General features: G+C 37.1%; 1 protein-coding gene and 1 long non-coding RNA gene across 2 annotated transcripts; both read left to right on the top strand.

Annotated features, from left to right (window-relative positions):
* The first annotated feature begins 258 nt into the window (after positions 1-258).
* Positions 259-17,060, top strand: LOC126970254 (clavesin-2-like). Its single transcript, XM_050816108.1, has 7 exons — positions 259-458; positions 6,270-6,406; positions 11,353-11,506; positions 14,401-14,559; positions 15,514-15,607; positions 15,870-16,086; positions 16,814-17,060. Exons 2-7 carry the CDS (start codon positions 6,274-6,276, stop codon positions 16,972-16,974), a joined length of 918 nt encoding a protein of 305 aa, XP_050672065.1. The 5' UTR covers positions 259-458; positions 6,270-6,273; the 3' UTR covers positions 16,975-17,060.
* A 2,284-nt stretch (positions 17,061-19,344) lies between these two features.
* LOC126972251 (uncharacterized) lies at positions 19,345-24,021 on the top strand. The gene is made up of 3 exons (XR_007731109.1): positions 19,345-19,473; positions 21,522-21,627; positions 23,906-24,021. It is a non-coding gene; the product is annotated as an uncharacterized LOC126972251 (long non-coding RNA).
* Positions 24,022-24,808: the final 787 nt, after the last annotated feature.

The following is a 24,808-nucleotide window of genomic DNA, read 5'->3' as shown; positions in this document are numbered from 1 at the left end:
GGGTTAGTATGTAGCGTAAGCCAAATTAAACTAAATTAACTAGTGCTATATTTATTTAGGTTCATAACGAGGTAGGCACTGCCTAATTGCCTATATGATATGTACGGCCCTGGTAAGTATATCGTATTAAATATATCATTGTCACTGCAAGTGTTTAAATATAAAATAATAATCTTGTACTTGCAGTACTGAGTAGGTACTATTGCGTAGTATCGCGGGGCATAGCTCACACAGAGTCGCACAGTGTGCGGACAGCGTCTGTCAGCTCTGCACGAATGTCTGACTGCTGCAACCTTCATTAAATACAGGGGAAAGGGCTCGAGGTGGCGCGTTACTTGCAAATATTGTGCCGTTGCAGTTGTACATCTGAGAAGCTGCTGTGATAGTCCATCACCCGACAGACATCTAACATATGTGAATTATAAGGAAAGACGAGGAGTGTTTGACAGTAAACAAAGGTAAATTATGTTAATTAAATTAAATATGAACGCGAGTGAATGTTGTTTCTGGCTTCTAGGGTCTTCTTTATGGCCTAAACACATGATCGGATTTGATACGGCCAAACTATCGAACGCGGGCTGATAGCGGACCATATTTATTAGTATATTGCATTGTCCATTGTACAAAATTATTATTAATACCGTCCGGACCTTAACGTGGACGACGCGGGCACCTATCAGACCTTGCGATGGTCTGGCCGTACCAATTCCCATCCCATGTGTTTAGGCTCGTACTGTAGTCGGAAATACGTCTTGATGACTGAAAACGGTGAGTTTGGTTTCGGTTCTTAATATTCCTATTTATAAGTGACCGAGCAATTTTATGGTGCCCGGATTCCTTAACCTAACATTGTCTCTAGCAAAAATAAATGTAAAGCTTAACTAGAAAATTATTTTTGTATAATATGGAGTCCGAATTTCGGTATGTCTTGTTCAACTCTCACCCGATTGGAACCCAAGAGGTGTTGGTTCGAGTCCCGCATCGTCCTTGAATTTTGGTACAAATTAATTTGTATATCATTAAATTTCCTATAATAACAGTAGTATGTAGTAACACAGACCCGCCATTTTTCCTAACTTGTCTCGCCTGTACTCTCGCGTTTGGATCGTATAATTGTTGTCTAATGACCCGTTTTAATTTTCCTCGTACTAAGACATAATTATAATTTCAATAATAATAATTGCTAGACTTATTGTCGCTAGTCCTAGAAGAAAACCAGTCACAACTGGCCTTGCTCGATGTCAAATTTTAATGTGAAACTTTATCACTACATATTATAAAAACAAAGTCCTCCGCCGCGTCTGTTTGTTCGCGAAAAACTCTAAAACTACTGCACCTTTCTTTACGCTGTTTTCACCAATGGATAGCTTCGTGCTCAAGGAAGTTTATTGTATACATTTTTGTATATATTAACGAAATTTGTTGGAGTTGTCGGAAAATATAAGCCACTATTATTATGACATCATGACAACGCTTCTTCACACACGGCCAACAAAACAAAGATCCCCGAAAATCTAAGATTTGATGAGAGGTTTAACTTTTACCGATTACGAAGAGGCAGTGATAGCGTTCAATCAGCTCGTAGAAAACATGTCATCAGATCTGTGGTCCTCCTGTTTTTCCAGGAGAGTATTTTGAAAAGAAAAATAAACATAATATTTTGGCTATAACATGTTGTTTTTTTAAGTTAGGCAAATGGTTTAGTCTGACCTACACTTATATGTATTTAAATTCCATCAGTCAGTACATAAATAAAATATGAACAGATTGCTACTACGATAGTGACAATCGAGTACAATATGAATCGTGTTCACGGAACAATTACTTAGTAGATATAAATTTTACACATAAATATAAAATATCAGCAACCATATTACAACAACTTATGTCACCTAGTTATAAAATTTCAACGCGAAGGTTACTCAAGCTCTAGTAACAGTGCGGGCCGCGGGAAACAGAACGTGATGTATTTGAACAACACTAAACTAAGCGAATAAGAGTATAAATATGAATGTTAAGTAATAAAAGCCGACAATAAGATATTATTCAACACACTTGCTCGTAAATTGAGCCTAATTACATCGTTCTTAGGGCCATACCGACTATAAAACACACGCGCCTAATAATATTATACACTACATTTTTTATTTTTACCAGTTGGAGGCTCCTTTGCACAGGATGCCGGCTAGATCATGGGTACCACAACGGCGCCTGTTTCTGCCGTGAAGCAGTAATGTGTAAATATTACTGTGTTTCGGTCTGAAGGGCGCCGTAGCTAGTGAAATTACTGGGCAAATGAGACTTAACATATTATGTCTCAAGGTGACGAGCGCAACTGAAGTGGCGCTCAGAATATGTGGATTTTCAAGAATCCATTGTAAGGGGCAGGGCGTATCAATTACCATCAGCTGAACGCCCTGCTCGTCTCGTCCCTTATTATCATAAAAAAACACTAATGCATAGTAGAGTTATCCCTACAAAGTTAAGTTTATTGTGAATTAGAAATAATTTGATATTAATAAATATTTTTCGTCTTAATTAGGGACACGTTTATTTATCCCAAAAATGTAAATGGACTGAGACACAACCATGTAGATTTCGTAGCATGAGTTTTTTTGGTCCAGTAATTTGTATTATGACCTCTGTGTTGAGTGAGAAGTGGCAAGTACTAGTGTTACACAGACTGTATAATTACCACCAAAAACAATCCAATATCGTACATACAAAAATTCTACATTCACCAAGTGTTTTAATAATTATACGATTTATGCAATACTTGTTTGTTTTGCCCTCGCAAGTGTGTTGAAAAGGTACATATGAAACTCGTGAGCAACTTACTCACTAGACAGTCGGCTGATTTACGCCCTCGCCTAAGGCTCCGGCTGCAACCCAGAGCCTAGTGTATAAGAAGCAACTTAGCTCACTTGTATCATAATATACTACTCCCACCTCGTTGAAAAGCTGTCTTTTATTCCCTAGTCTTCTTCTTCTTCTTCGCGTGCCTCTCCGACTAGCGAAGGTTGGCGGTCAGCTTTGTAGTTTCAATTTTTTGTCCTTCGCGTCAGTCCACTCTCGGATGTTGCGCAGCCAAGACTTTTTTCTGCGACCTACGCCTCTTCTTCCGGGAACTTTTCCCATCATGATGAGTTGTAGGAGTCTGTACCTCTCGTGCCTAAGCACGTGCCCCAAATATGCGACTTTACTCATCTTGAAAGTTTGCATGAGTTCGCGCTTTCGATTGAAGCGGCGCAGAACTTCCACATTTGTGACGTTGTGGGTCCAACTTATGGCCAACATACGTCTATATGCCCACATTTCAAAAGCTTCTATACTTTTCCAGAGGTCATCTTTTTATAGTCCACGCCTCACATCCGTATAGAAGTATGGGCCAGATGTAACAGTGCAGTAAACGAGTGCGCAAGGAAATCTTAAGACCACGGTTTGCTCATTATTATATATTAGATTATTCCCAGTATTATATATTATATAAAAGTGGCCGATTCCTGCAAGACGAATTTTGTCCCTCGTACCAGGGACTAAAAGCGAGCTTTTCGTCCAGGTGGGAAAAAAAATCGTATACGCACCTAGGGAGATAAGTAGGACAATGCCACCCGCGATTGTCACCCTCGGCTTCGGCTCGGGTGTCAATATTCCGCAGGTGAGAATGACCTACATTTCTCCCTAGGTGCGTAATATACTATTACAAAACTTTACCTCAGGACGACTAAATAAGAGATACATGGAATGGCTGTATGAAAGTTTGTCGTTCGGCGTTTACTGTGTGCAGGTGTATTTTAGGTAAGAGAAACTTGGGAGAAATAAAAATAAATATTCATCATTAATCAGAGCTGAGAGAAAGTTTATCAAAGCTGTTTTTATTTATTGTAATTAAAAGTGCAAATGAATAAGCTATCAATTTTCAATCTGTTTTCGTACTCATCTAGTTACTGCTGCGTTTACATTTAAAAATATTTGCGTCATTATGTTAATCTGTATTAATAATAAGTTTTATAATAAATATAACAATATTTGTCTACCTAAATATAACAATGTATGTGGTAAAAGAACCTGTAACTATGTATTACCAAGGATATTCAATACATTACCTAATGATCTAATAGATATCTGCAAAAGAAAATTTTCAAAGTAAAGCTAAAAAAATACTATCTATTATAATATAATAATATCATTGAATAAATAAAAAAATTATGTTTTCGTTGTTTTAAAAAATTGTATGTTTTATTGCTAATTTCTGTTATCATCTATTGAGTTGTAAAACAATTTTGTTCACTGTGAAACATATATATTTAGAAGATGTTTTAATCCTATTGTCTTTGATTAAGGTTTGGTCTCCGTTGCGCTCCAACTAGATACCGCACTATCTAAGAACAATAGCTTTTTTTTATTACCGCAACTATTAGATGCTTGCGTGCGTGGAATTTTGAGACACAATGGCATCTTTAAAATTTTGTAACATACGTTCGTGTTATTTTACATTGAAGTGTCGTTCGGTCATTTTTAGATAGTTTTACTACGATACCCAGCATTTTAGTTTCAATTATTAGCAATGTTTAACAGAACATGTGGCACGCCAACGTCACACATTGTTCGAAGTTCGAAGCTCGAGCTAGTTTCGAACAGTACACTTGGGCGTAGTATTAGTTGCCGAGCTTCGCACCTACGCCTGCGGTATCTAGTTAGAGCGCAGCGGAGACCAATCTCTATTCAAAGCCTTGTCATTTGTCTATGAATGTTATATCTCTCATATTATGTTAGGTGGGTGTTACGGGAGTACAGGCTTCGTAAACACCAATAAAATTCCGCAGATAATTTATTAGACATCCCTTCAATGAAATACTTCTAACCAGCTACCTATAGCTCGTTCCATATTTAATCCTCACTCGCCAATAACATGTTAGCAGTTGCATGGCTTATTAAATCTGATAGAATGTTCAATTTATCGCTGAGTTACTAATTTATCTACGAACTAAGTTCGCCTTTATATATACCACTAAGGATTCTTGAATATTTCCGAACAGTGTTGTGAAGAATAATATTAAACGCGAAAGAATAAAAAAGGTTATTAACAAACATAACAGCTAGTTGTCAATAAAACTATCATTTATCTATTCTCGATATTAATAGGTAGGACATAAGGTTGAGGTTCCATTACAATAGAAGCACCTATCAAATTTTATGGTTGTCGCCAAAATGACCTTAGCGGCATTTTCTATTGTATTTAATTCACCTACCACTACTAACTAACCACAAACCCCTCGTGTCTGTTTGATATTCGCCATTTTGGCGCTGTTGGCCATGTAGCGAGAGTCTGCGGTACTAAAACTAGTGATGACAAATTCAGCTTAACAAACACCGAAACGAAAAATATTTACAGAAAAAACTTCGTTTAAAAAACCGACTTCAAAAACTGAAAAGTATCAAATGTCTAAAAATTTAATTTATACGCCTTTACCTTTAATATTAATAAAACAATATTATTGTATATAGTACATATTGATAACTTTGAAGTCACGCCACGCGTGGCGAGTGTAGGTACTTACTATTACATTTGGCTTGGCACCGACTTCAAAGCTATCAATATGTAGCACATACAAATAATAGAATTTCAATAATATTAAAGGTAAAGGTGTATTAAATTAAATTTTTAGTTATTTGATACTTTTCAGTTTTTGAAGTCGGTTTTTTTAAACGAAGTTTTTTTGTATTTTTTACTTTTAAGTATCAGTTAATAAATATAAAATAAAATCAACTTGAATTAAAACTACTAAAAATCCGTACACAAAAACCAAATACATATATCATTGAGGTAAACAAAAATTTTCATAAAATATGTTCATAAAATGAAAACTACTGGGCCAAACTATGTAAAATTTTATAAATGTAATGTAAAAATTACGTAAATCGGATCATAAATCTAAGAGTAATCGGTGTACATACATAAAAAAAAATACCGATCGAATTGATAACCTCCTCCTTTGTGAAGTCGGTTAAAAAAATTGTGTATTTAATTACGTTGATTCCTGAAGTATGAATAACTCGGAAAACGACCGAAATTAATTCAAAATGCAGTAATACTTCAGGGTATATAATACTATACGCTTCTCTCGCAGCCATTTGTATTATACGTCAAAATTAGTTCTCCGGACGCTCGCGAGTGGCGCTTCAAATAGGCACAAAAAATTTCTGTCAAACATATGGAACAGCATGTCTAGTGGTTGTTATACAGATCAGTGACTTTAACATTTCAGAAGGATGTCGTTAAAAGTGAAACCAATCACCATTGAGGAGGAGTACGAGAAGAATCCGGATATAACAGCGGAGGATGTTCACACCATGCGAGCGTGGCTCGATGCTCAGCCTCACCTGCCTGCGCACCTCATCACAGGTTGGCACTTCCCAACAATATGTTGTACTTAGTCAATTTCATATTTTTTGTATTACTCATGCGGGAAAAGTAGTATCTTGGCGCTCGCTCTTGCGGTTGAAAAAGAGCCGTTTGCCCATTTTAAAATTGGACGTAATTCCAAAAAAACGTTCCAAGCCACAATCATGTCGAAATTGAGTAAAGAACACAAAACTGGTCCCGTGATTAATATTACTTATTACAGACTGAGAAAAAATGGCAGGCAGTGTCTCTTTTCAAATTACATCATGACATAGTAGCCCAACCCGCATGTATAGAATACACTAATATTTATTAAACTTTAAACACGAATTCCTTAAAATGTGATGTTTGTGGCTTGGAACGTTTTTCAGGAACTACGTCCAATCACGCGTGAGTTTTTTCGTAAATGAAACTGTTGTTTGAGTGCGAAAAGTTTACTTGTCGCACGCAAATTATATTTGGCACACGCAAATTTAGTTAAAATTGCTAAAATAAATAAAATAATAACAAAAAAAAACATAATATCAAAACTGACTTAAGGTTGGCGCGTCTAACTGTTTAATTTAATATGGTCTTGCATAGTCATATGCTTTGCCTCTGGACCCACATAAATCATCGCATATATAATACAAAATAGTATATGCAACTCGTGCGACGATGTGACAATATACTTTCTTAATATATATAAATTACGTGACATGTTGTTTGTCCGCAATGCACTCCTAAACTAATGAACGGATTTTAATGGGGATTACTTCATGAAGTGCAGTTTGGTCCAACTTGAGAGATAGGATAGTTTTTATTTCGAATTGGGACCCATAATTACTTTTATTTTCAATATTTGTTTTGTATGGACATATTTTCTTTGAGGGAAGTTAGTGACGCACGGTTTGACAGTTCTGCTGTGAAACAATTTCACTATAAAAACAGGGAGCATTCTTTACCAAATAATTCTTGATGTTTTGAAATATTATTGGCAAATTCCTATAAAACAGTATTTTTTTATTATCTACAGAACAACGTCTGTCGTGTCAGCTAGTAATATTATATTTATCAACTGTCCGGAATGAAACAAACCAAGCTTGCCCAAGCACATCAGTGAAAAGTGTATATACATTGAGCCATTTTTTGAGATTAGCAAATTCCAAAAACTATTTTTTTGGCCTCGGTCACATAAGTACAACCAGTATATTTTTTTTAATACTTCATTTACAGCCTTAGATTTTATTTAGCTAAGTTTCAAATTTAATTTGTTATTTTTTTAAATGACGCGACCAACAGTTAATAAAGATATATTACATATATTCAAATTGATTTCTTTACTGTATGTATTCAATTATGAGTTTAACCTTTAAACATGCAAAAGCTATTATATTTAATTGGCTGTAATTTAAAATGTTTAAATATAAATAATGCCTTTTTTTGTTGTATGGTGAGACTTAGAATGAGCTGAGATAAATTATAATAGATGAGAGAATTGATGATGTATAGAGCGTTCTTAGACTTTGCTCAGACTTAGCTCACGTAAACCATATTTTCAAATTCAAATATTTTTATTCAAAATAGGATGTGACATCACTTATTGAAAGTCAAAAACTATCACCCATTCCAAAACGAATGCCTCAGACAAAAAATATGTTTACAAAGTAATATTGTACAATTAAACTTATAATTTACTAGCCTGAGGAAGGTCGCTCCATTCCCAATCTGTGGTATCATTAAGAAAGTAATTTATGTTATAGTAACCTTTACCACACAAACGTTTCTTGAAAATTCTTTTGAATAACGTAATACTTTTGTTTTGAACATATTCTGGGATCTGTTGTAAAAGCATGTAGCTTTTTACCCCCACAAAAGACTTACTTACTCGACTTAGCCGAGTAGTAGGAATTATAAGTTTATCTTACTTCTTAGTCTGTTCCTGTGTTAACATTATGATTATGACAGTTTCTAGCAGATTCCCTTATGTGCCTATGAACATACATTACATGATCAAGAATATATTGAAAAGCAACTGTCAAGATGTTAATTTCTTTGAATTTCGCTCTCAATGATTCTTTAGGACCTAGGTTATAAATAGCGCGAATAGCCCTCTTCTGCAGCACAAATATTGTATTAATATTGGCAGCGTTGCCCCATAGCAATATACCATAGATAATAATGCTATGGAAATAACTACAGTATTTTATTTTTATAGCTGAGTGTAACCTTAGCATAATCTTTTAGTTTGTTTTTATAGTCATTTAACAGCTGAAATTATACTTAGCTTAAGCTAAGACAGCCGAAACTAACAGTTAGGTTCGCATTTTATCATACTCAGCAAAGTTTTTTTTAAGAAAATAACGGACGAGACGAGCCTGCTCCTGGTAAGCCTCACAGACTGGGTGGTTGGTAGGCTAGCCGGGTACGTGACATTTTAGTGGTGGTTATTTCATTCGTACATGTTTACTCGTAGTTCACACGAATATCATTACGTCAGGAACCTTATATTAACCACTAGCTGACCCGGCAGACGTCGTTTTGCCATATAAATTATTTTTAGAGTTAGACCGTTTCTTGGACATTTGCAACATTACTTTATTTTTCTAAAATAAACGTAATTAAGCCTAAGCTACTCCTTATTACATCAGCTACCTGTCAATGAAACTCCTGTCAAAATCAGTCTAGCCATTTCAGTGATAAGCCGGTACAAACAGACAGACAGACAGACAAAAATTGTAAAAAAAAATATTTTCGTGTATAAATTCATATACATGTTGTAAGAAACGGTTATTTCAATATTACAAACAGACACTCCAATTTATATATATAGATAATATTATATATCGTGATTAACTCGCTACTTTAATGTTGCTCATACCTACCTATCTCAATACATACAATAGATTGATGATTACACAATACTGTTTTGTGTAAACTTATAAATAACTAGCTGACCCGGCAAACGTGGTTTTGCCATATAAGGTATAATTCACGCGATAGTTTTATAAGTAATAAAATATTGCCCATATTATAGCCTGTACATCATTTTGTTCTATTGTCAATAGTTTTTGCAGCGCACGCAAAAATTGGTTATCGATTTTACACCTTGTGTTAGAAAATAGCAATTTTATTACGGATCCCTAATTTTGAAAAAAACACATAGCCTATAGCCTTCCTCGATAAATGGACTACCCAGCACTGAAAGAATCATTCAAATCGGCAGTAGTACCAGATATTAGCGCGTTCAAACAAACAAACACTGCAGCTTTATAATATTAGTGTAGATAAAGATGACAATATTCATTCAACGAAGAGCTGTAACATTTTATTTTAAATTATTATATCAATACGTCTTTAAACGTCATTACTAATGGAACAAAAACTCAAATACTGTTAAAGACAACTTTAAAATTAAAGTATGCAAAATTCGCGGTGATCAATTTCAATCCAATTTAAATAAGTATACAATAGCATATTAAATCTTAATATATTATTTAAAATGCTAATGTTCGTGCGTATGTCTGGTTTTCTTTATCATTCGCAACTTCGATCGAATTCCCGTTGGGATGGCAAATACTCCTCGGTCACCTGGTGTGCATAAAGGACTTTGGTCGGGATGGGTCGAAGTGGGTGGCTGTGGGTGGCAAAAATGTGAAATTATATACATCTGTCCTTCTCTTACTAAAACTTCTCTAAACTTCTGAAAATCTCGGGAATGATCTAGAAAGTTCCAGAATGTGTGCAACTGATTTAATCAATCTAGAAAGTTCTAAGACTTTCTGGAATGATCTAGAAAGTTCCAAAATGTGTGCAATTGATGCGAAATGGTCTAGAAAATTCTAAAAATTTCTGGAATGATCTAGAAAGTTCCAAAATGTGTGCAACTGATAATAATAATTAAACATTCGATGTTATTTAACCCGTGCAACGCCGGGTTTCGCGGCTAGTATTCTATAATCATTTCATATATTATGAAATTACTATATATTATCATTAAAGACTTTATGGATCGTTATGTAAGTCTTTATGTTAACTCACGATTAATTATTATTATGCCACTCAAATAATTTATCTTTTTATGTTTTCTGGTTTTATATTGTTTTTCCTATCGACCAGTTTTAATTATGTGTTTGCACGATTTTACGAGGATGTTAATTAAAAATACAATCGAAGAAAATTGTATGTCTTTTAGATAAATAGAGATAATTATAATTTTGTTACATTGTAACAATTTTTATAGCTAGACTAAATACATTATTTAAGAGGATGTGTGCGCCATGCAAATATAAAATTAACATCAAATTATAAAATTAAAACAATTTTTTGAAGTTATACTACTTTAGTCGCGTTATGAAAGAAATATGAGAGTGAAATTTTAAGATGCGCGCGCATCACTGTAACACAAAAGTAATATGTTGAAGTTAGTTCCTAAACATTTCTGACGTTTGCCACTTTCGTTATAATTTTTTGGTTTCTTCGTCCATTATTAGGATAGGCAAAGGGTTCAAGCCCGTACAGCCGTATTCGTTATTTAATAATTAATTTTCAAAGCCATCGTTGCAAGATTTTTACAATATTGTTCTTTCTACAAACGTAGAATGGCACGATATAAATAACTTTAAGGATATTTATTGAATTAGGCGTTACTTTGCGGAAATCCATAATTATACAAATTATTTAAGTTTTCTTCAGTGTTAATTCCGCCAGTATTTGTTTTTAAAACAATTCGACAAGTGTTTCGCCTCTACATGAGGCATCCTCAGGACGTGCAGTCTCGTGCCAGATTTTGGTGAGACTATTGCGAGAATATTGGCGGAATTAACACTGAAGAAAACTTAAATAATTTGTATATCTTTAAGGATGTTTGCTTTGTTAGGCCAAAGAAGTATAACTTCTTGCGTGGGTACATAAGTATAAACACACTTTTTTATTAATTGCATCTCAAAGGCAACATTTTCGTACAGATGTGCAGCTGTTGATTGCGCTGCACTGCTGTGGACGTAGCGGCCAGGTGGCGCGGCGAGTGCTGGACCTCCACTTCACGCTCCGCACCATGTTCACGAGCCTGTTCCAGGAGCGAGGCCTGGATCGCCGCATCAGTCAAGCGCTCGAAACAGTGTAAAAAACGACTTCTCCTTATTGAATGACTAACTAAATACTGGGATAAAGTACAACATCCTGTATGCACGCGGGCCGTCACTCGGGGCCGTTTATCCGCTCCGAGCGCGCTCAATAGATATGGCGAACGAACGAATGCTTACCTAGTTCCTCGCCTAATTAATGTATTACCCACTGATGTACGGAACTGTATAAATCTTTGTAATATTAAGAAAAAACTAAAATCATACTTTTTAAGTCACTTAAAATAAATATATTTACACAATTTATCTAACTGGCACTAATGTTCTGTAGTTAATGTACCTAGATTTAACTCTTTTTTTAGCATATATTACAAACCCGTGTGGTTTTCTGATGCAAGTTTTAAGTATTTTCTTTTGTAAACTATAATGTAAATAAATAAAAAAAACTAAAAACTTCAATAATAACAAAAACAAACCACACAGAATGATACAAGTAAAAAAGACTAACAGAGGTAAATAAATAATAATTAATAACATAAAAATATACAAAAATAAAAAAAAACACATATATATATATATATATATATATATATATATAATATTATAGTGATTTTCTTCTTGTATTAAATAAGCTGACTCAGCGTCTTCTGCGTTGGTATAATATCAACAGAGCGTTGATTTTCAGTAGCCCCCTGGTGACCCATTGAGTAACTACCATTGTTAAATAATATATTTTGTTTTATTAAAGGTTCCATAAATTTTTTTATTATAGATGATACTTTGAAGTTTGGTGCTACTGTTCAGAATATAGGTACATAAAATAATAGCAATTTTAGAAATATTAGCAACAGAAACAAACAAAAATATAAATTTTAATAATTAAAATGGAAACGGACAGGTCATATGATAAGAGAAAAGACAGAGAAATGGGCAAGACTAATAACTGAATGGCAACCACTAGATAGCAAAAGAAATAGAGGTAGACAGCCTATGAGATGGGAAGACGACATCAAGAAAATAGCGGGGCCACTATGGACTCGTATAGCAAAAGATAGGACAGAATGGAAATCTTTGGAGGAGGCCTTTGTCGGAAGACAAGCTGTACCACAGTATTTAGAGGCACTTTTTTTTTACTATTTTAGTACCTAGTATGTAAAATTTGTACAGTAATAAAGGCTTTTTTATTTGTTTATTTTGTCTCATAAATAGATGAACGCTGGCTACATGCATGAAAAAGTGCCACGTTCCGCATGAGCCGAGAACGTAGAATAAGCGATAGAGAGGCACGATCGGCCTAAACTAATTTTTTATTTAATTATTCATTTTTTTATGAATTAGAAGGCAATAAATTTAATATTTTAAATTCATCTGGCAGTCATGAGAAGGATACTACACATCTTTCTACAACATGTTGTGGTAAGCTATGACACGATTGGGTGAAAAAAGGCTTACAATTAGGCGTGAACTTAGCGATCTAAAAGACGGGCATTTTGATTACCATATTTAAAAATCGTATTGTTTTTCTATAGTATCCATATAGCATCGATAATATGACTTAATTTATCAACATTAAACCGTAACCAGTTGATCAACGGCCGACAGTACGGCTTTCGCCATGGTGGGTCGGCAGATTATCTTCTGGTATACCTAACACATAGATGGGCGGCGGCTATTGAAAGCAAGGGGGAATGCCAGGCAGTTATCCTGGATATAGCGAAGGCCTTTGATCGTGTATGGCACAAAGTGCTCCTCTCAAAACTTCCATCGTTTGGGCTTCCCGAGAGCTTGTGCAAGTGGACCTCCAGCTTCCTCACTGGGCGTAGCATACAGGTCGTTGTCGACGGATATTGCTCGAACCCGAAGCCCGTGAATGCTGGAGTGCCCCAAGGCTGTGTGCTATCTCCTAGTTTCTTCTGCATATCAATGATATGTTGGACACCTCCAACATACATTGCTATGCAGATGACAGCACTGGTGATGCCGTATACACGGGCCATGCAGGTCTCTCTCGGGAAATCGTCGACCAGTGCCGGGAGAAACTTGTGTCTTCTATCGAGTCCTCTCTCGAGAAGGTCGCGGAATGGGGTAAATTGAACCTTGTCCAATTTATCCCCCAGAAGACTCAAGTTTGCGCGTTTACCAATAAAAAATCCCATTTGCCGTATCAGCGCTCTTCGAGAACACTTCTCTTAAAGCCTCGCCTAGTCTCGGAATACTGGGTCTCGAAATCTCGAGCGATTGCCAATTCCATGGCCATCTGGAGGGCAAAGGCAAATTGGCTTCGAAGAAGCTGGGCGTCATCAATAGAGCACGGCAATACTTCAAGCCGGCCCAGTTCAGTTCCGGCCACACATGGAGAATTGCTGTCATCTCTGGTCTGGCGCACCCCAGTATCTGCTTGATCCATTTGTCCGCGTGCAACGTAGAGCAGCTCGAATTGTCGGGGACTCAGTGCTCTGTGAACGGCTGGATCACTTGGCGTTGCGTAGAGACGTCGCTTCATTGTGTGTCTTCTACCGCATTTATCACGGGAAGTGTTCCGACGAGCTGTTTAACCTGATTCCTGCCGCCGAATTCCACCTTCGCACGACACGCCACAAGTTAGGATATCATCCCCACCATCTGGATGTGCGGCGGCCCTCCACAGTGCGGTTTTCAAGGAGCTTTCTCCCTCGTACTACAAAGTTGTGGAATGAGCTTCCTTTTGCGGTGTTTTCGGGATGATACGACGTGGGTACCTTCAAAAAAGCGCGTTCAAGTTCCTTAAAGGCCGGCAACGCTCTTGTGATTCCTCTGGTGTTGGAAGAGACTTTGGGTGGTGGTGATCACTTAACACCTGGTGATCTGTACGCTCGTTTGTCCTCCTATTCCATAAAAAAAATACTAAGCAGTTGTGGTTATAACAAGCTTGATGAAGTGAGTAATCCGCAGGCTTGCGACACCACTGGCGGAGCGGTCGCGGGCTGGGTCTGCAGTCATGTACTGCCGCCTGCTGAACCCTGATCCAGCGCGATTTGTGCTCAGCGACGCAGCGCGCCTGTTCTTCATGGTGTTTGACCTGTGGCAGTACCACGAGGGAACCTGGCCTGGGTAACTATTGTTTATCTCCAAATTTCCAACACTTCATGCTACCGACATGCCAGCAACAGCTTATAATTAATTATTATAATTATATTTTCAACTCTGACCTCCTCGTGTTTTTTAAACAATACATTTTTTATTTTTGGCTTTGTATAATGTAATTTGTATTGTACCGGTACCAGACCGGATAGTACCAGAAGAGAGAGCCATCAAAGTAGATAAGGAAGAAATAAAATATGTCATAGAATACTTACGACAAATAATATCCTTTAAAGATCAAACCAATCTTGAAATTGAGAAATGAGTTTCCAATGCCTGGAAAATATACTGGTCCCTCAAGGAAATACTTTTAAAACAATATTTTTCCACAAACAGTGAAAGAAACACGAGTTAAGCACAACAAAAAGTGTTTAAAACTCTTATTTTATCTTTTCTTACCATGTCTTACCTATGGCTGGGCTCTGACAAAAAGAAACCTTATTTAAAACTAAGAACATGTCAAACGGCGATGATTGAAACACAGGAAAAAGCAGGGTCTCTCCTATACAGTCAAAGTGGAAGACATAAAACAAAAAAATTGACAACTTAAATGGCAGTGGACATGAATGGCAATGAATATTTGAAAAGAGCCAGAAAAAAAATGGACTAAAGTTGTAACAGAGTGGCAACCACGAGATGGAATAAGAAACAGGGCAGACAAGTAATGAGATGGGAAGATAATGTAAAGAAAATAATTGCTATTTGTACTAGAACAGCAAACGACAGAAAATATGGAAGAACTTGGAGGAGGCCCATGCATCAGCAAAAAAAAAATGTATGAAATTTTATTATAAATACTTGCTGATATTTTTGCTGTTATTGCTTTGAAGGCTTAATAATAATAACAAGTACCAGAAACATAGCTGTTGCAGATCATTCAATTAGTTGTCGTTTTAACATTAGCAACCATCCTTGTCTCCACAGATTCGTGATAATCATCGACATGGACTCAACTTGCATCGGCCACATCATGAGGCTGGACATCGCGACGATCCGCCAGATCCTATACTTCGTACAGGTGCTACATTCTTCCTACACACTTACTCCATCATCATCTTTCCATTTTTAGGAAATTCACCTTTCTATTTATTTATATTTCTTGAATCCAGGCATAGAGCACCATCATCCGAACATCCAAGCACTCGTTATCACTAACATGTTTGCATCTTGTTATCAGTTACAAAACACATGCATGATACTTTCTGCTAGTCACCATTAATTCTATGTTATTTTTTGGAAATTCTATCTATGGGATATTCACAACACTAAATACGTTTCAGGAGTGCATGTTGGTGAGACTCAAAGAAGTCCATTTCATCAACGCTCCCAGCTTCATGGACAAGCTGATGATGTTGCTGAAGCCGTTTTTGAAGAAGTTCCTACTCGATATGATCCATATCCACCAGAGAGACTCCGACACTTTCTACCAGTTCGTCAACAAGTCTGCCCTACTTAAAGAAGACGGGGGACAATATAAGGGTAGAGATATACTGAGAGGTAATTCGGAATATACTTTTTTATTTCATTAAATACCTGATGGTAACTGATCAACCAAAGCTCCAGAAAGAATTTAAGAGTTCTTCGAAACTTTGTCATCTTATTTTGCTTGTTGTACTGCTCTTCAATTGAAAAAATGTTATCAATGAAATGGTTATTTTTGTTTTTTTCACCCACGGTACGGACAGGTAGCATTTTAATTGAGCCACTTTCTTTAATTCGCGTTCATATTATTTGTATGTATATTTGTAACTGCAACGGCTTTTGGGGCTCAAGCATGAATGGCTCGGAGATTACAGATTTTTTCTACTTACTTGACACTTTTGTTTTTTATTTCTCTATATATCTTTATAATATTATGTAAAAAAAATATTATAGTCTATTTGCTATTCTGATATGTAAGCTATATTATTGAAAAATTTCATTAAAATCCACTCAGTAGTTTTTGCGTGAACAAGTAACAAACATACAGACACTATTCAGAGAGTTCAAATTGCATGTGATATTATTACTTAATCAACAACAGACGAACCGTGTGAACCCGTGCTTAGAGTTAGTCGTCGTTCAAGCACACGTCCTGCGAACCAGCGGTCGCACAGTTGGCATAAAGTTTGCTTTAACAAGTGGTTTGTGCGATAGCGGTAGGGATAGGTGAGGTGCAATACTTCTGTACTGTGCCGCTCACATATTAAACATAATAATATACATATTACCAAATCAATTTCAGAGGAACAGCGGCGTCGTATAGAGGATAATCTTGAATACTACGCACATGAGAATCGGCAGCGCGTGGTGGAAGCTGCGCGACCCGGGGGTCAAGGCTCCTTACCGCTGCCCGACCACTTGTTTGGAACCGAAGGCTCCTTCAAGAAACTGGACATCGACTAGTGGCAACATAACAATTTTAAGTCAACTCTAACACTTCTTGGAGAATACCGGTTACTTCTTTCTACCATATTAGAAAATAAATATATAAATAATAGCCTTTACTTTCTCTTAGATATATTTTTACAGATTTTAAAGCTTAAATCTTAACTGTAACTACATAAATCCAATATTATTAAGTAATTGGTAGCAGGTACCAGGTCAAGCTACCTAGAGACATAGGCGTCGTTAAAACCCTTCCAACCTCCCCCCCTCCCCTCTGTTCCTTTTTCTCAAAACTTTGAGTTAATCATGATCCCATATTTTTACTAGTCTCCTTTTGCGCTTCATTCCTTGAAAATAGGTTTAAATAGATTTCTCCTAGGATTGCATGCTCAAGACATGGGAACGGGGAACCGCCTGATATAAAAGAGCTTTGGGATTGTTTGAGATCTCTCTAGTATGTAGAGTATCTACTCTGAGTGAGCTAAACATAATGAAACAGTAAGACGTCGTCCTACGTGAGTATTCTAATCACAAAAATACTAAGAACAATATACTTTGCTGCCGTCTCTATGATGAACCGCCTCGCGCCGCTTTGAACCGCTTTGCATCAAATTAGCGTATGGCCGCATCGATTGTTTTTATTTTGGTAGTTTATTATTTATAACTAAAGAACAGTTTTCTGTCTGAACTGTACTTCACGCATATACCTCTTACTTGTTATAAGAATCGAAAGCAGATATCCTCCATAACGAACACACATACCGCGGCATAAGGCAACAAATTCCACTCAATTTTGTACAAAGGGTACATTAAATATGACGTATCGCTGCACCGTTTCAAGGTGGTGTTGGACGGCGTATAAATTGGAGTGGATTCTCCTAATGTTGCAAAAGTCCAAATTATTGGTGGAGTGGGGTGCCGTGGTGCAGATGTCTCCCCAGAAATGATGGGCGACCTGAGCTCTGGGATGCTCGGCGAGGGATTCTCTGACTCTGATAGAGCTGGTACCCTCTTGGAATAAACTCTCTTTTAGGACCACTGTCATATCTTAGTGGACCGACGAGGGGCATGGTCCTCGAACCTAAAATATGCGAATCATAACGACACTAAGCCGCTAATTCACGCCGGTTTTCTGTGTTTCTTTTTTACATAATATAACCCCTTATAAAATGCTCACAGAATACCTTTACTTATTTACGATGTGTGTGGATGATACAGCTACTGTACTCAATAACTTTTGTTTTGAACTAAATTACATTTATTTTTTTGACTTACTCGTGTAAGACATTGGCTATTAGACGTTTGAGTATGTTTGTTGCATCACTTTACATATTATATTGTAATTGAAATGACTTTTAAAACAATGAAAATGTAAATTTTGATTTAAAGAAGTTGCAATGAGTGTCTTGCTACTTCTTCTCATTAGCTCAACCCTTTATGAAGTAGCGGTAGATAGTCATTTCCGTGACCTACTTGGAAAAAGTGATTTTGATTTGATTTGATTTGTGATTTGCGAGTGTGGTACTTACTCTGGATGAGTCTGGCCCATTCGTGCTGACTTAATTGGACGGCAGCTTGACTCTCTCACTTCTGAAACGTCACTCTTACACCCCTGCGCCTGGGACTATTTTTTTACGCCCCGGAGAAATACAAGGCATTACAAAGTTTGGATGAAAACATTGCATTCCGATGATGTGCGATAAAAAATTATCAGTGCTTCGATTGAATAACACTTTATAAAATGCCGAAATGCCTTCTTCTGCAGCACAAAACCATAATAGTATCGACTTCTTTATAATATAAGATAAGATAATTTCGCAAACAAAATTAGAACCGAGATTCAGATTCAGCAGAGCGGGACCAAATAAATCCATACATTAAAGTACTCCAAATACCGATATATACAGTACCCAAAATATTAAAAAAAACATGATTATGACTTGGACATCGACTGTGGTACAACTGAAGAAGTTTTTTCAATGGAGCTGGGTAATAGGAACTAAAATATAATAGTGCTTAACAAGACCGAACCAACAGCTTGTCACTGGGTAAGCAGACGACTCTTAAGTTCAAACTGAAATATAATAATAATGGGTGTTAGTATAATGAGTGTGAACTCACAGAATAACAATAGCTTAGGACTTAACTTCAAAACAAAACGTAATGACAGTTGCGATTGATATTTGAGTCACACAAACGAATCTCAAAAGTTATTATATTTTATTAAACGCTCCGTCGCCCGCTCAAATAGTTCTAAATACAACGTTTACCATCATTTTGCTCACATTATTCAATTTCTAATTGTTTACAATAACACTCTTATTGCAATGGTGTAGAGTCCAACTGCTTTGAAGGTAGAACCTATTATATATTTTCATAGTAATTTGCTATAAATTATTGATGCAGTATATATAAGGATACACAGACGTATACATGGACAGTCGGAATACCTAAGCGCTGAAGATGAAGTTCCTCTTTCTGTTGGTTTCCATAATGCTGGTAGTTCTCGCAGCTGCGGTGAGTTGAAATATTATTTTATTAATCTTTTTAGCTGTTTTTTGTACCAAAATAGTAAAACGAAACGAAAATAAGGGACGAGACGAGCAGGACGTCCAGCTCATGGTAATACGCACTGCCCATTACAACGGTGAATACAAGGGTTCTAGAAAAATCCAAATGTTCTGAGTGGCACTACAATTGCGTTCGTCGTCTTGGGACGGAAGATTTTAAGTCTCATTTTCCCAGTAATTTCACTAGCTACGACGTACTTCAGACCGAATCACAATAATCTTTACACATTACTGCTTGACGGCAGAAATAGACGCCGTTGTGGTATTTGTTGGTGCATAATCAAAATAATAGATACAGCCGACGCGTGACGTTTCGTCCAAACACGTTTAGAAATCTCACTAGAGTCTAGGAAGCTTGAGACGGACCAAAGACGGAAAAAACTTTGCATTTTATCATAGCTTGGTTTTCTGGAGCAATTTTACAATTTCACGGACCATATAACCAAGTCTGATGTTTGAAGTGAAACTTCTTTATCTATGCATGAGAGAAATTTAATAGCAAATGTTCACAATTTCGGTTACGCACCATTTTGTTTTTCTTGTCAAAATGACAGCTGTCAAATGAAGTTGGCAGATACAACACCAACGTTTGTCGTATCTTTTAATTTCTTTAAAAGTACGAATAATAATTTATATCTATAATTATTGATCTACCAAGGCTAGATGTGGAATTCCACTAGGGTACGTAGTAAGTACCTTAAGTATTGTAGATGTAACATTTTACTGCAAGTAGACTTTAAATTTAAATAACAATTTAAACTGCGTTCATAGACTTTTACATAATTTCCAGATTGAACCGAAAGGCTTCATCATTAGATTTATTCTTTGCTACATAAAATAGCACCAGAAATGGAAGACCATGAACTTTAACAATTGAATTAAAATTTTGTTCAGAAAAATGAAAATCTGACATATTTAAGGTACTTCCCGGCCTTGTGCCATAACCGTGGGACGCCCTGTAACGAGTTTATGTTGAATTCCCATAACTCTAAGATATTAACGAGACCGTTTATTAGAATCGAATGGTTAGGATTGTTTTTGTTTTTTTTTTTGCGTTTCTTATCTTTCATACAAAATAATTGAAATAATAATCAAATTTCAACGTCACACACCTTTATGAGAAAACTAGCTGACCCGGCAAACGTTGTTTTGCCATATAAAGTATAATTCACGCGATAGTTTTTAAAGTAATAAAATAATGCCTATATTATAGCCTGTACATCATTTTGTTCTATTGTCAATAGTATTTGCAGCGCACGCAAAAATAGGTTTTCGATTTTACACCTTGTGTTACAAAACAGCAATTTTATTACGGATCCCTAATTTTGAAAAAAAAAATCATAGCCTATATCCTTCCTCGATAAATGGACTACCCAACACTGAAAGAATCATTCAAATCGGACCAGTAGTACCAGAGATTAGCGCGTTCAAACAAACAAACAAACAAACAAACACTGCAGCTTTATAATATTATAGTATAGATTGGCAACGCTGCATACTAAGAGCTTCAAATTATGAATGATTGTACTCACTTATCAATGATTATTTCCTTTGATTAACTTTGCTAATGTTAGTTTGGCAGCATCGCTATGATTAGGACTTTACATTTTTTACATCTATAATATGCATTTTAGAACACATGTTTTTTGGACTTTTCTTTTTCTTTTTAGCTATCGATTTTAACCCTAAAGTTATGGGTATTAAATATCAACACAATATGCAAATAAAATTTTAAAAACAATTTTTTTTATGAACGATGTGGGACTCGAACCACGACCTCCAGCGTTCCGTGCCGATGCTCTAACCAACTGGGCTAACCGTTCGACTGACGTATCGTTATAAAATCTTGTATGCTTTGTTCAACTCTCAGGTTGTGGCAAAAAAAATGTTTTTCAAATTTTATTTGTGTATTAATCCTAGAAGTGAGATTTATCACTTTAAAAACGTTGTATATGCTTTCTGTGATTGTAACTGTCATAAACACTTGTATCGCAGGGAGCGATGAGCGCCGGGCGGCCTCTGGGGCATTCTGCAGGGATGCAGGGCTCCGCACGCGCCGCAGCCTGCAAGGGCGGGCCTCCGCCACCTCCTCCACCCACCAGTGAGTGTCCCTCCTACATTTTTCATATATACAAATTAAATCTACTCGAATCCCGCATCGTTCATAAATTTTGGTTACAATTTTGCGGGATGCGGGATTCGAACGGTTGCCTCAGTTGAAAAGAGCGCTTGGACGGAAACCGAGAGGTAGCGGTTACGAGACCCGCATTGTTCATAAATTTAGGTTACAAATTTAATTTGCCTTATTAATTCTACAAGTGAGGGATAACATTTCAAAAAACAAGTTGTTTAAATTTATCATATACTCAACGGCAAAAAATTTCATTATACACTTCAATTTATATCTACTACATGTAATCCATCACACTAAAGCAGACATTCACTTTTTTGCTAAAAAAAAGGCGAATAATTGTTTATCATCTTTTGTGAGAAATACTACTTTATATTTTATATATATACCAGATAATTTTATTTTGTCTCAAATAGAAATCGATTTCTATAAAATTAAGCCATAATGCTTTTTTTCTTTTTTATTTATTCTTTAGCCTTATTCGTTGACCCTACAAATTGTTATGCAGACGCGCCTGTGCCAGAGTCTTTTGGCGCGATTGTGGAAGTATGTACGAGGGGAGGTCAAAAAGTTCGCGGAATGACTGGGAAAAAAGATGAAATGATACATTATGTTATTTTTCCTTTTCAATATATTCCCCCTTAACACGAATACATTTTTGGGATCTGGCATATAACTTATTAATACCGTCGAAAAAATAGGTTTTGTCTTGGGCGTCAAAATACGCCGAAATCGCCGACTTGACTTCATCATCGTCTCTAAATTTTTTTCCACGCAGCTCTTTCTTCATCTTTGGGAATAAATAAAAATCGCTAGGGGCCAGGTCTGGACTGTAGGGTGGATGGCGTAGTTGTTCAAAACCGCATCGATGAATGGCAGCCGTCGCAACATGACTCGTGTGAACGGGCGCGTTGTCGTGCAAAAGGAGTACACCTTTTGTCAGTTTTCCTCTTCTTTTTTCTTTAATAGCTTCTTTTAATCGGTCCAATAGGGAAGCGTAGTACTCTCCCGTTATAGAAACACCACGTTCTTTATAATCGATCAAAAGAATACCTTCAGTATCCCAAAAAATAGTCGCCATGATCTTTCCGGCCGATTGCGACACTTTAAATTTTTTTGGGGGTGGTGTGCCTTTTTTGTGCCACTGCATCGACTCCTGCTTTGACTCAGGCTCATAGTGGTGAACCCAAGTTTCATCACCGGTTACAATTCGGGCCATAATTTCTTCCCTAACTTCTCCACAGCGGTCCAAATACTCGCGGGAACAGTTGACGCGCTCACGTTTTTGCAGCGGCGTGAGCATTCTCGGGACCCACCTTGAACACACTTTACTCATGCCAAGATGTTGATGAAGAATATTTAAAATTGTGGTTTCTGATACTCCAACTGATGCTGCAAGTTGTTTCTTCTTCAACCTTCCGTCTTCCAATACAAGTTTTTCAACTTTTTCAATGATTTCCGGCGTAGTGGCCTCAATGGGCCGTCCAGGTCGAGGATCATCTTCAATTGACTCCCTTCCTTGCTTGAAAAGGCCGTGCCATTTGTAAATCATGGTTTTACCAGGAGCAGAGTCTCCGTAAACAGCTAACATCTCTTGCAAAATAGTTTGAGGCGTTTTTCCTTGTTTGGTGAGGAACTTTACGACGGCGCGATGTTCAATTTTCTCCATAGTGGCTAGTTTGTTCCCGATTTACTTGTTCACTCGTTTGTAACTCGAAAGCTAATGACCCAATTAGGCTAGAAATTGGCATATATAGTAATTATGAGTTACTCAAGTAGCGGCTACCTGGAGGAGCGACCTCACCCCCGCCAACCCCGCCATTCCGCGAACTTTTTGACCGCCCCTCGTATCTAAGACCAGAATAGAATCTTTACCATTCTAGGCTAGGGTCGGCGATTCGTCAATGTTGCAGTGTTCTGAGTTCGGAATATTCTACGATTTTCATTGTTCAGAACATACTAACACTTCATTGCTTGAGAAAAATTGTTTGTCGAGAACAAAAGTTCCATCAAATTTCACGTTTAGTTAAATATTAGTTTATCGATCTATGGTGCTGGGTGAACCTGTGTCAGAGCAAGGTAAACCAAAGGGACAAGGAGAAATATACATTTGATTATTTCTTTACTCAATACTTTATTCAATTTTTGATAATCATCTATAAATATCTTCTCTACACGTTTTCAAGTTATTGTTGAGCAACTTTAATATTGTGGGTTGGTATATATAACGTTGCAATTATTATTTCAGATGCAACCGGATAACATTTCGCCACCTGCAAACCGAAACCGGCATGACCAAAGCGACGATAACGGCAACAACAATAATAATAACAATAATCAATAAAATATATATCTCTAACCACATGTATGTCTCTTAATACTTTCCCAATTTCCCAAACACGTCAAACTCTGGTGTACGTTGACTTGCCCTGTGTTTCTCCAGGGCATAAAAAGAATAAGGAAGTCCGCGGCCTAAGGGAAACAGGCGATTAAGGGAATTTACCAGTAGTAGACTTCTCTGCACAGGCTGCCCGCTAGATTATGGGTGCCACAACGGCGCCTTTTTCTGCCGCGTAGTAGTAATGTGTAAGCATTGTTTCGGTCTGAAGGGCGCCATTACTGATGATATTACTGGGCAAATCCGTGCGGTCGGAAGTTTCGATGGGGGCCTTAGGGTCGCCGGGGGCGCCTGAGCGTTAAAGTAGGCCTGAAGGACAAGCGGAGGCCGCGGAGCTCGCGTCGGAAATGTTTCCGACGCCCATGTCGGATTCCTCAAAGGTATCAAAACAATGTGTGTTGTATCTAATTTGCGGGCCCCTGGCCATCGTCAGAGTGACGAGTGCCAGCAGTTTGCTGCGGTTGACCGCACCTACGCCTGCGAAGACGGTGTGACTGTGTCGGTGTTTGTGTTGGTGTCACGTTCGCGGTAGTGATGTCGTCATTCGGGTCTACCGTGACGTGCCGGGGACGTCTTAATGGCTTAAGACTATGGTGAAGCGGGGTGTACCGGGGTGTGTAAGATGTTGGGATGGTTAGGCACCTTGTCAAAGTAGCGTCGCGATATTTCTTTAAAATGTTGAGCTATCGCCGGAAGCTCAAGATCGCGGTGCAGGTCTACGTTTCGGATGAATCACGAGGCTTTGGTTGCCGT

The sequence above is a fragment of the Leptidea sinapis genome, chromosome 1 (genome assembly GCF_905404315.1).
Source record: "Leptidea sinapis chromosome 1, ilLepSina1.1, whole genome shotgun sequence".
Lineage (NCBI taxonomy): Eukaryota > Metazoa > Arthropoda > Insecta > Lepidoptera > Pieridae > Leptidea > Leptidea sinapis.
This window is presented reverse-complemented; position numbering and strand designations above follow the sequence as displayed.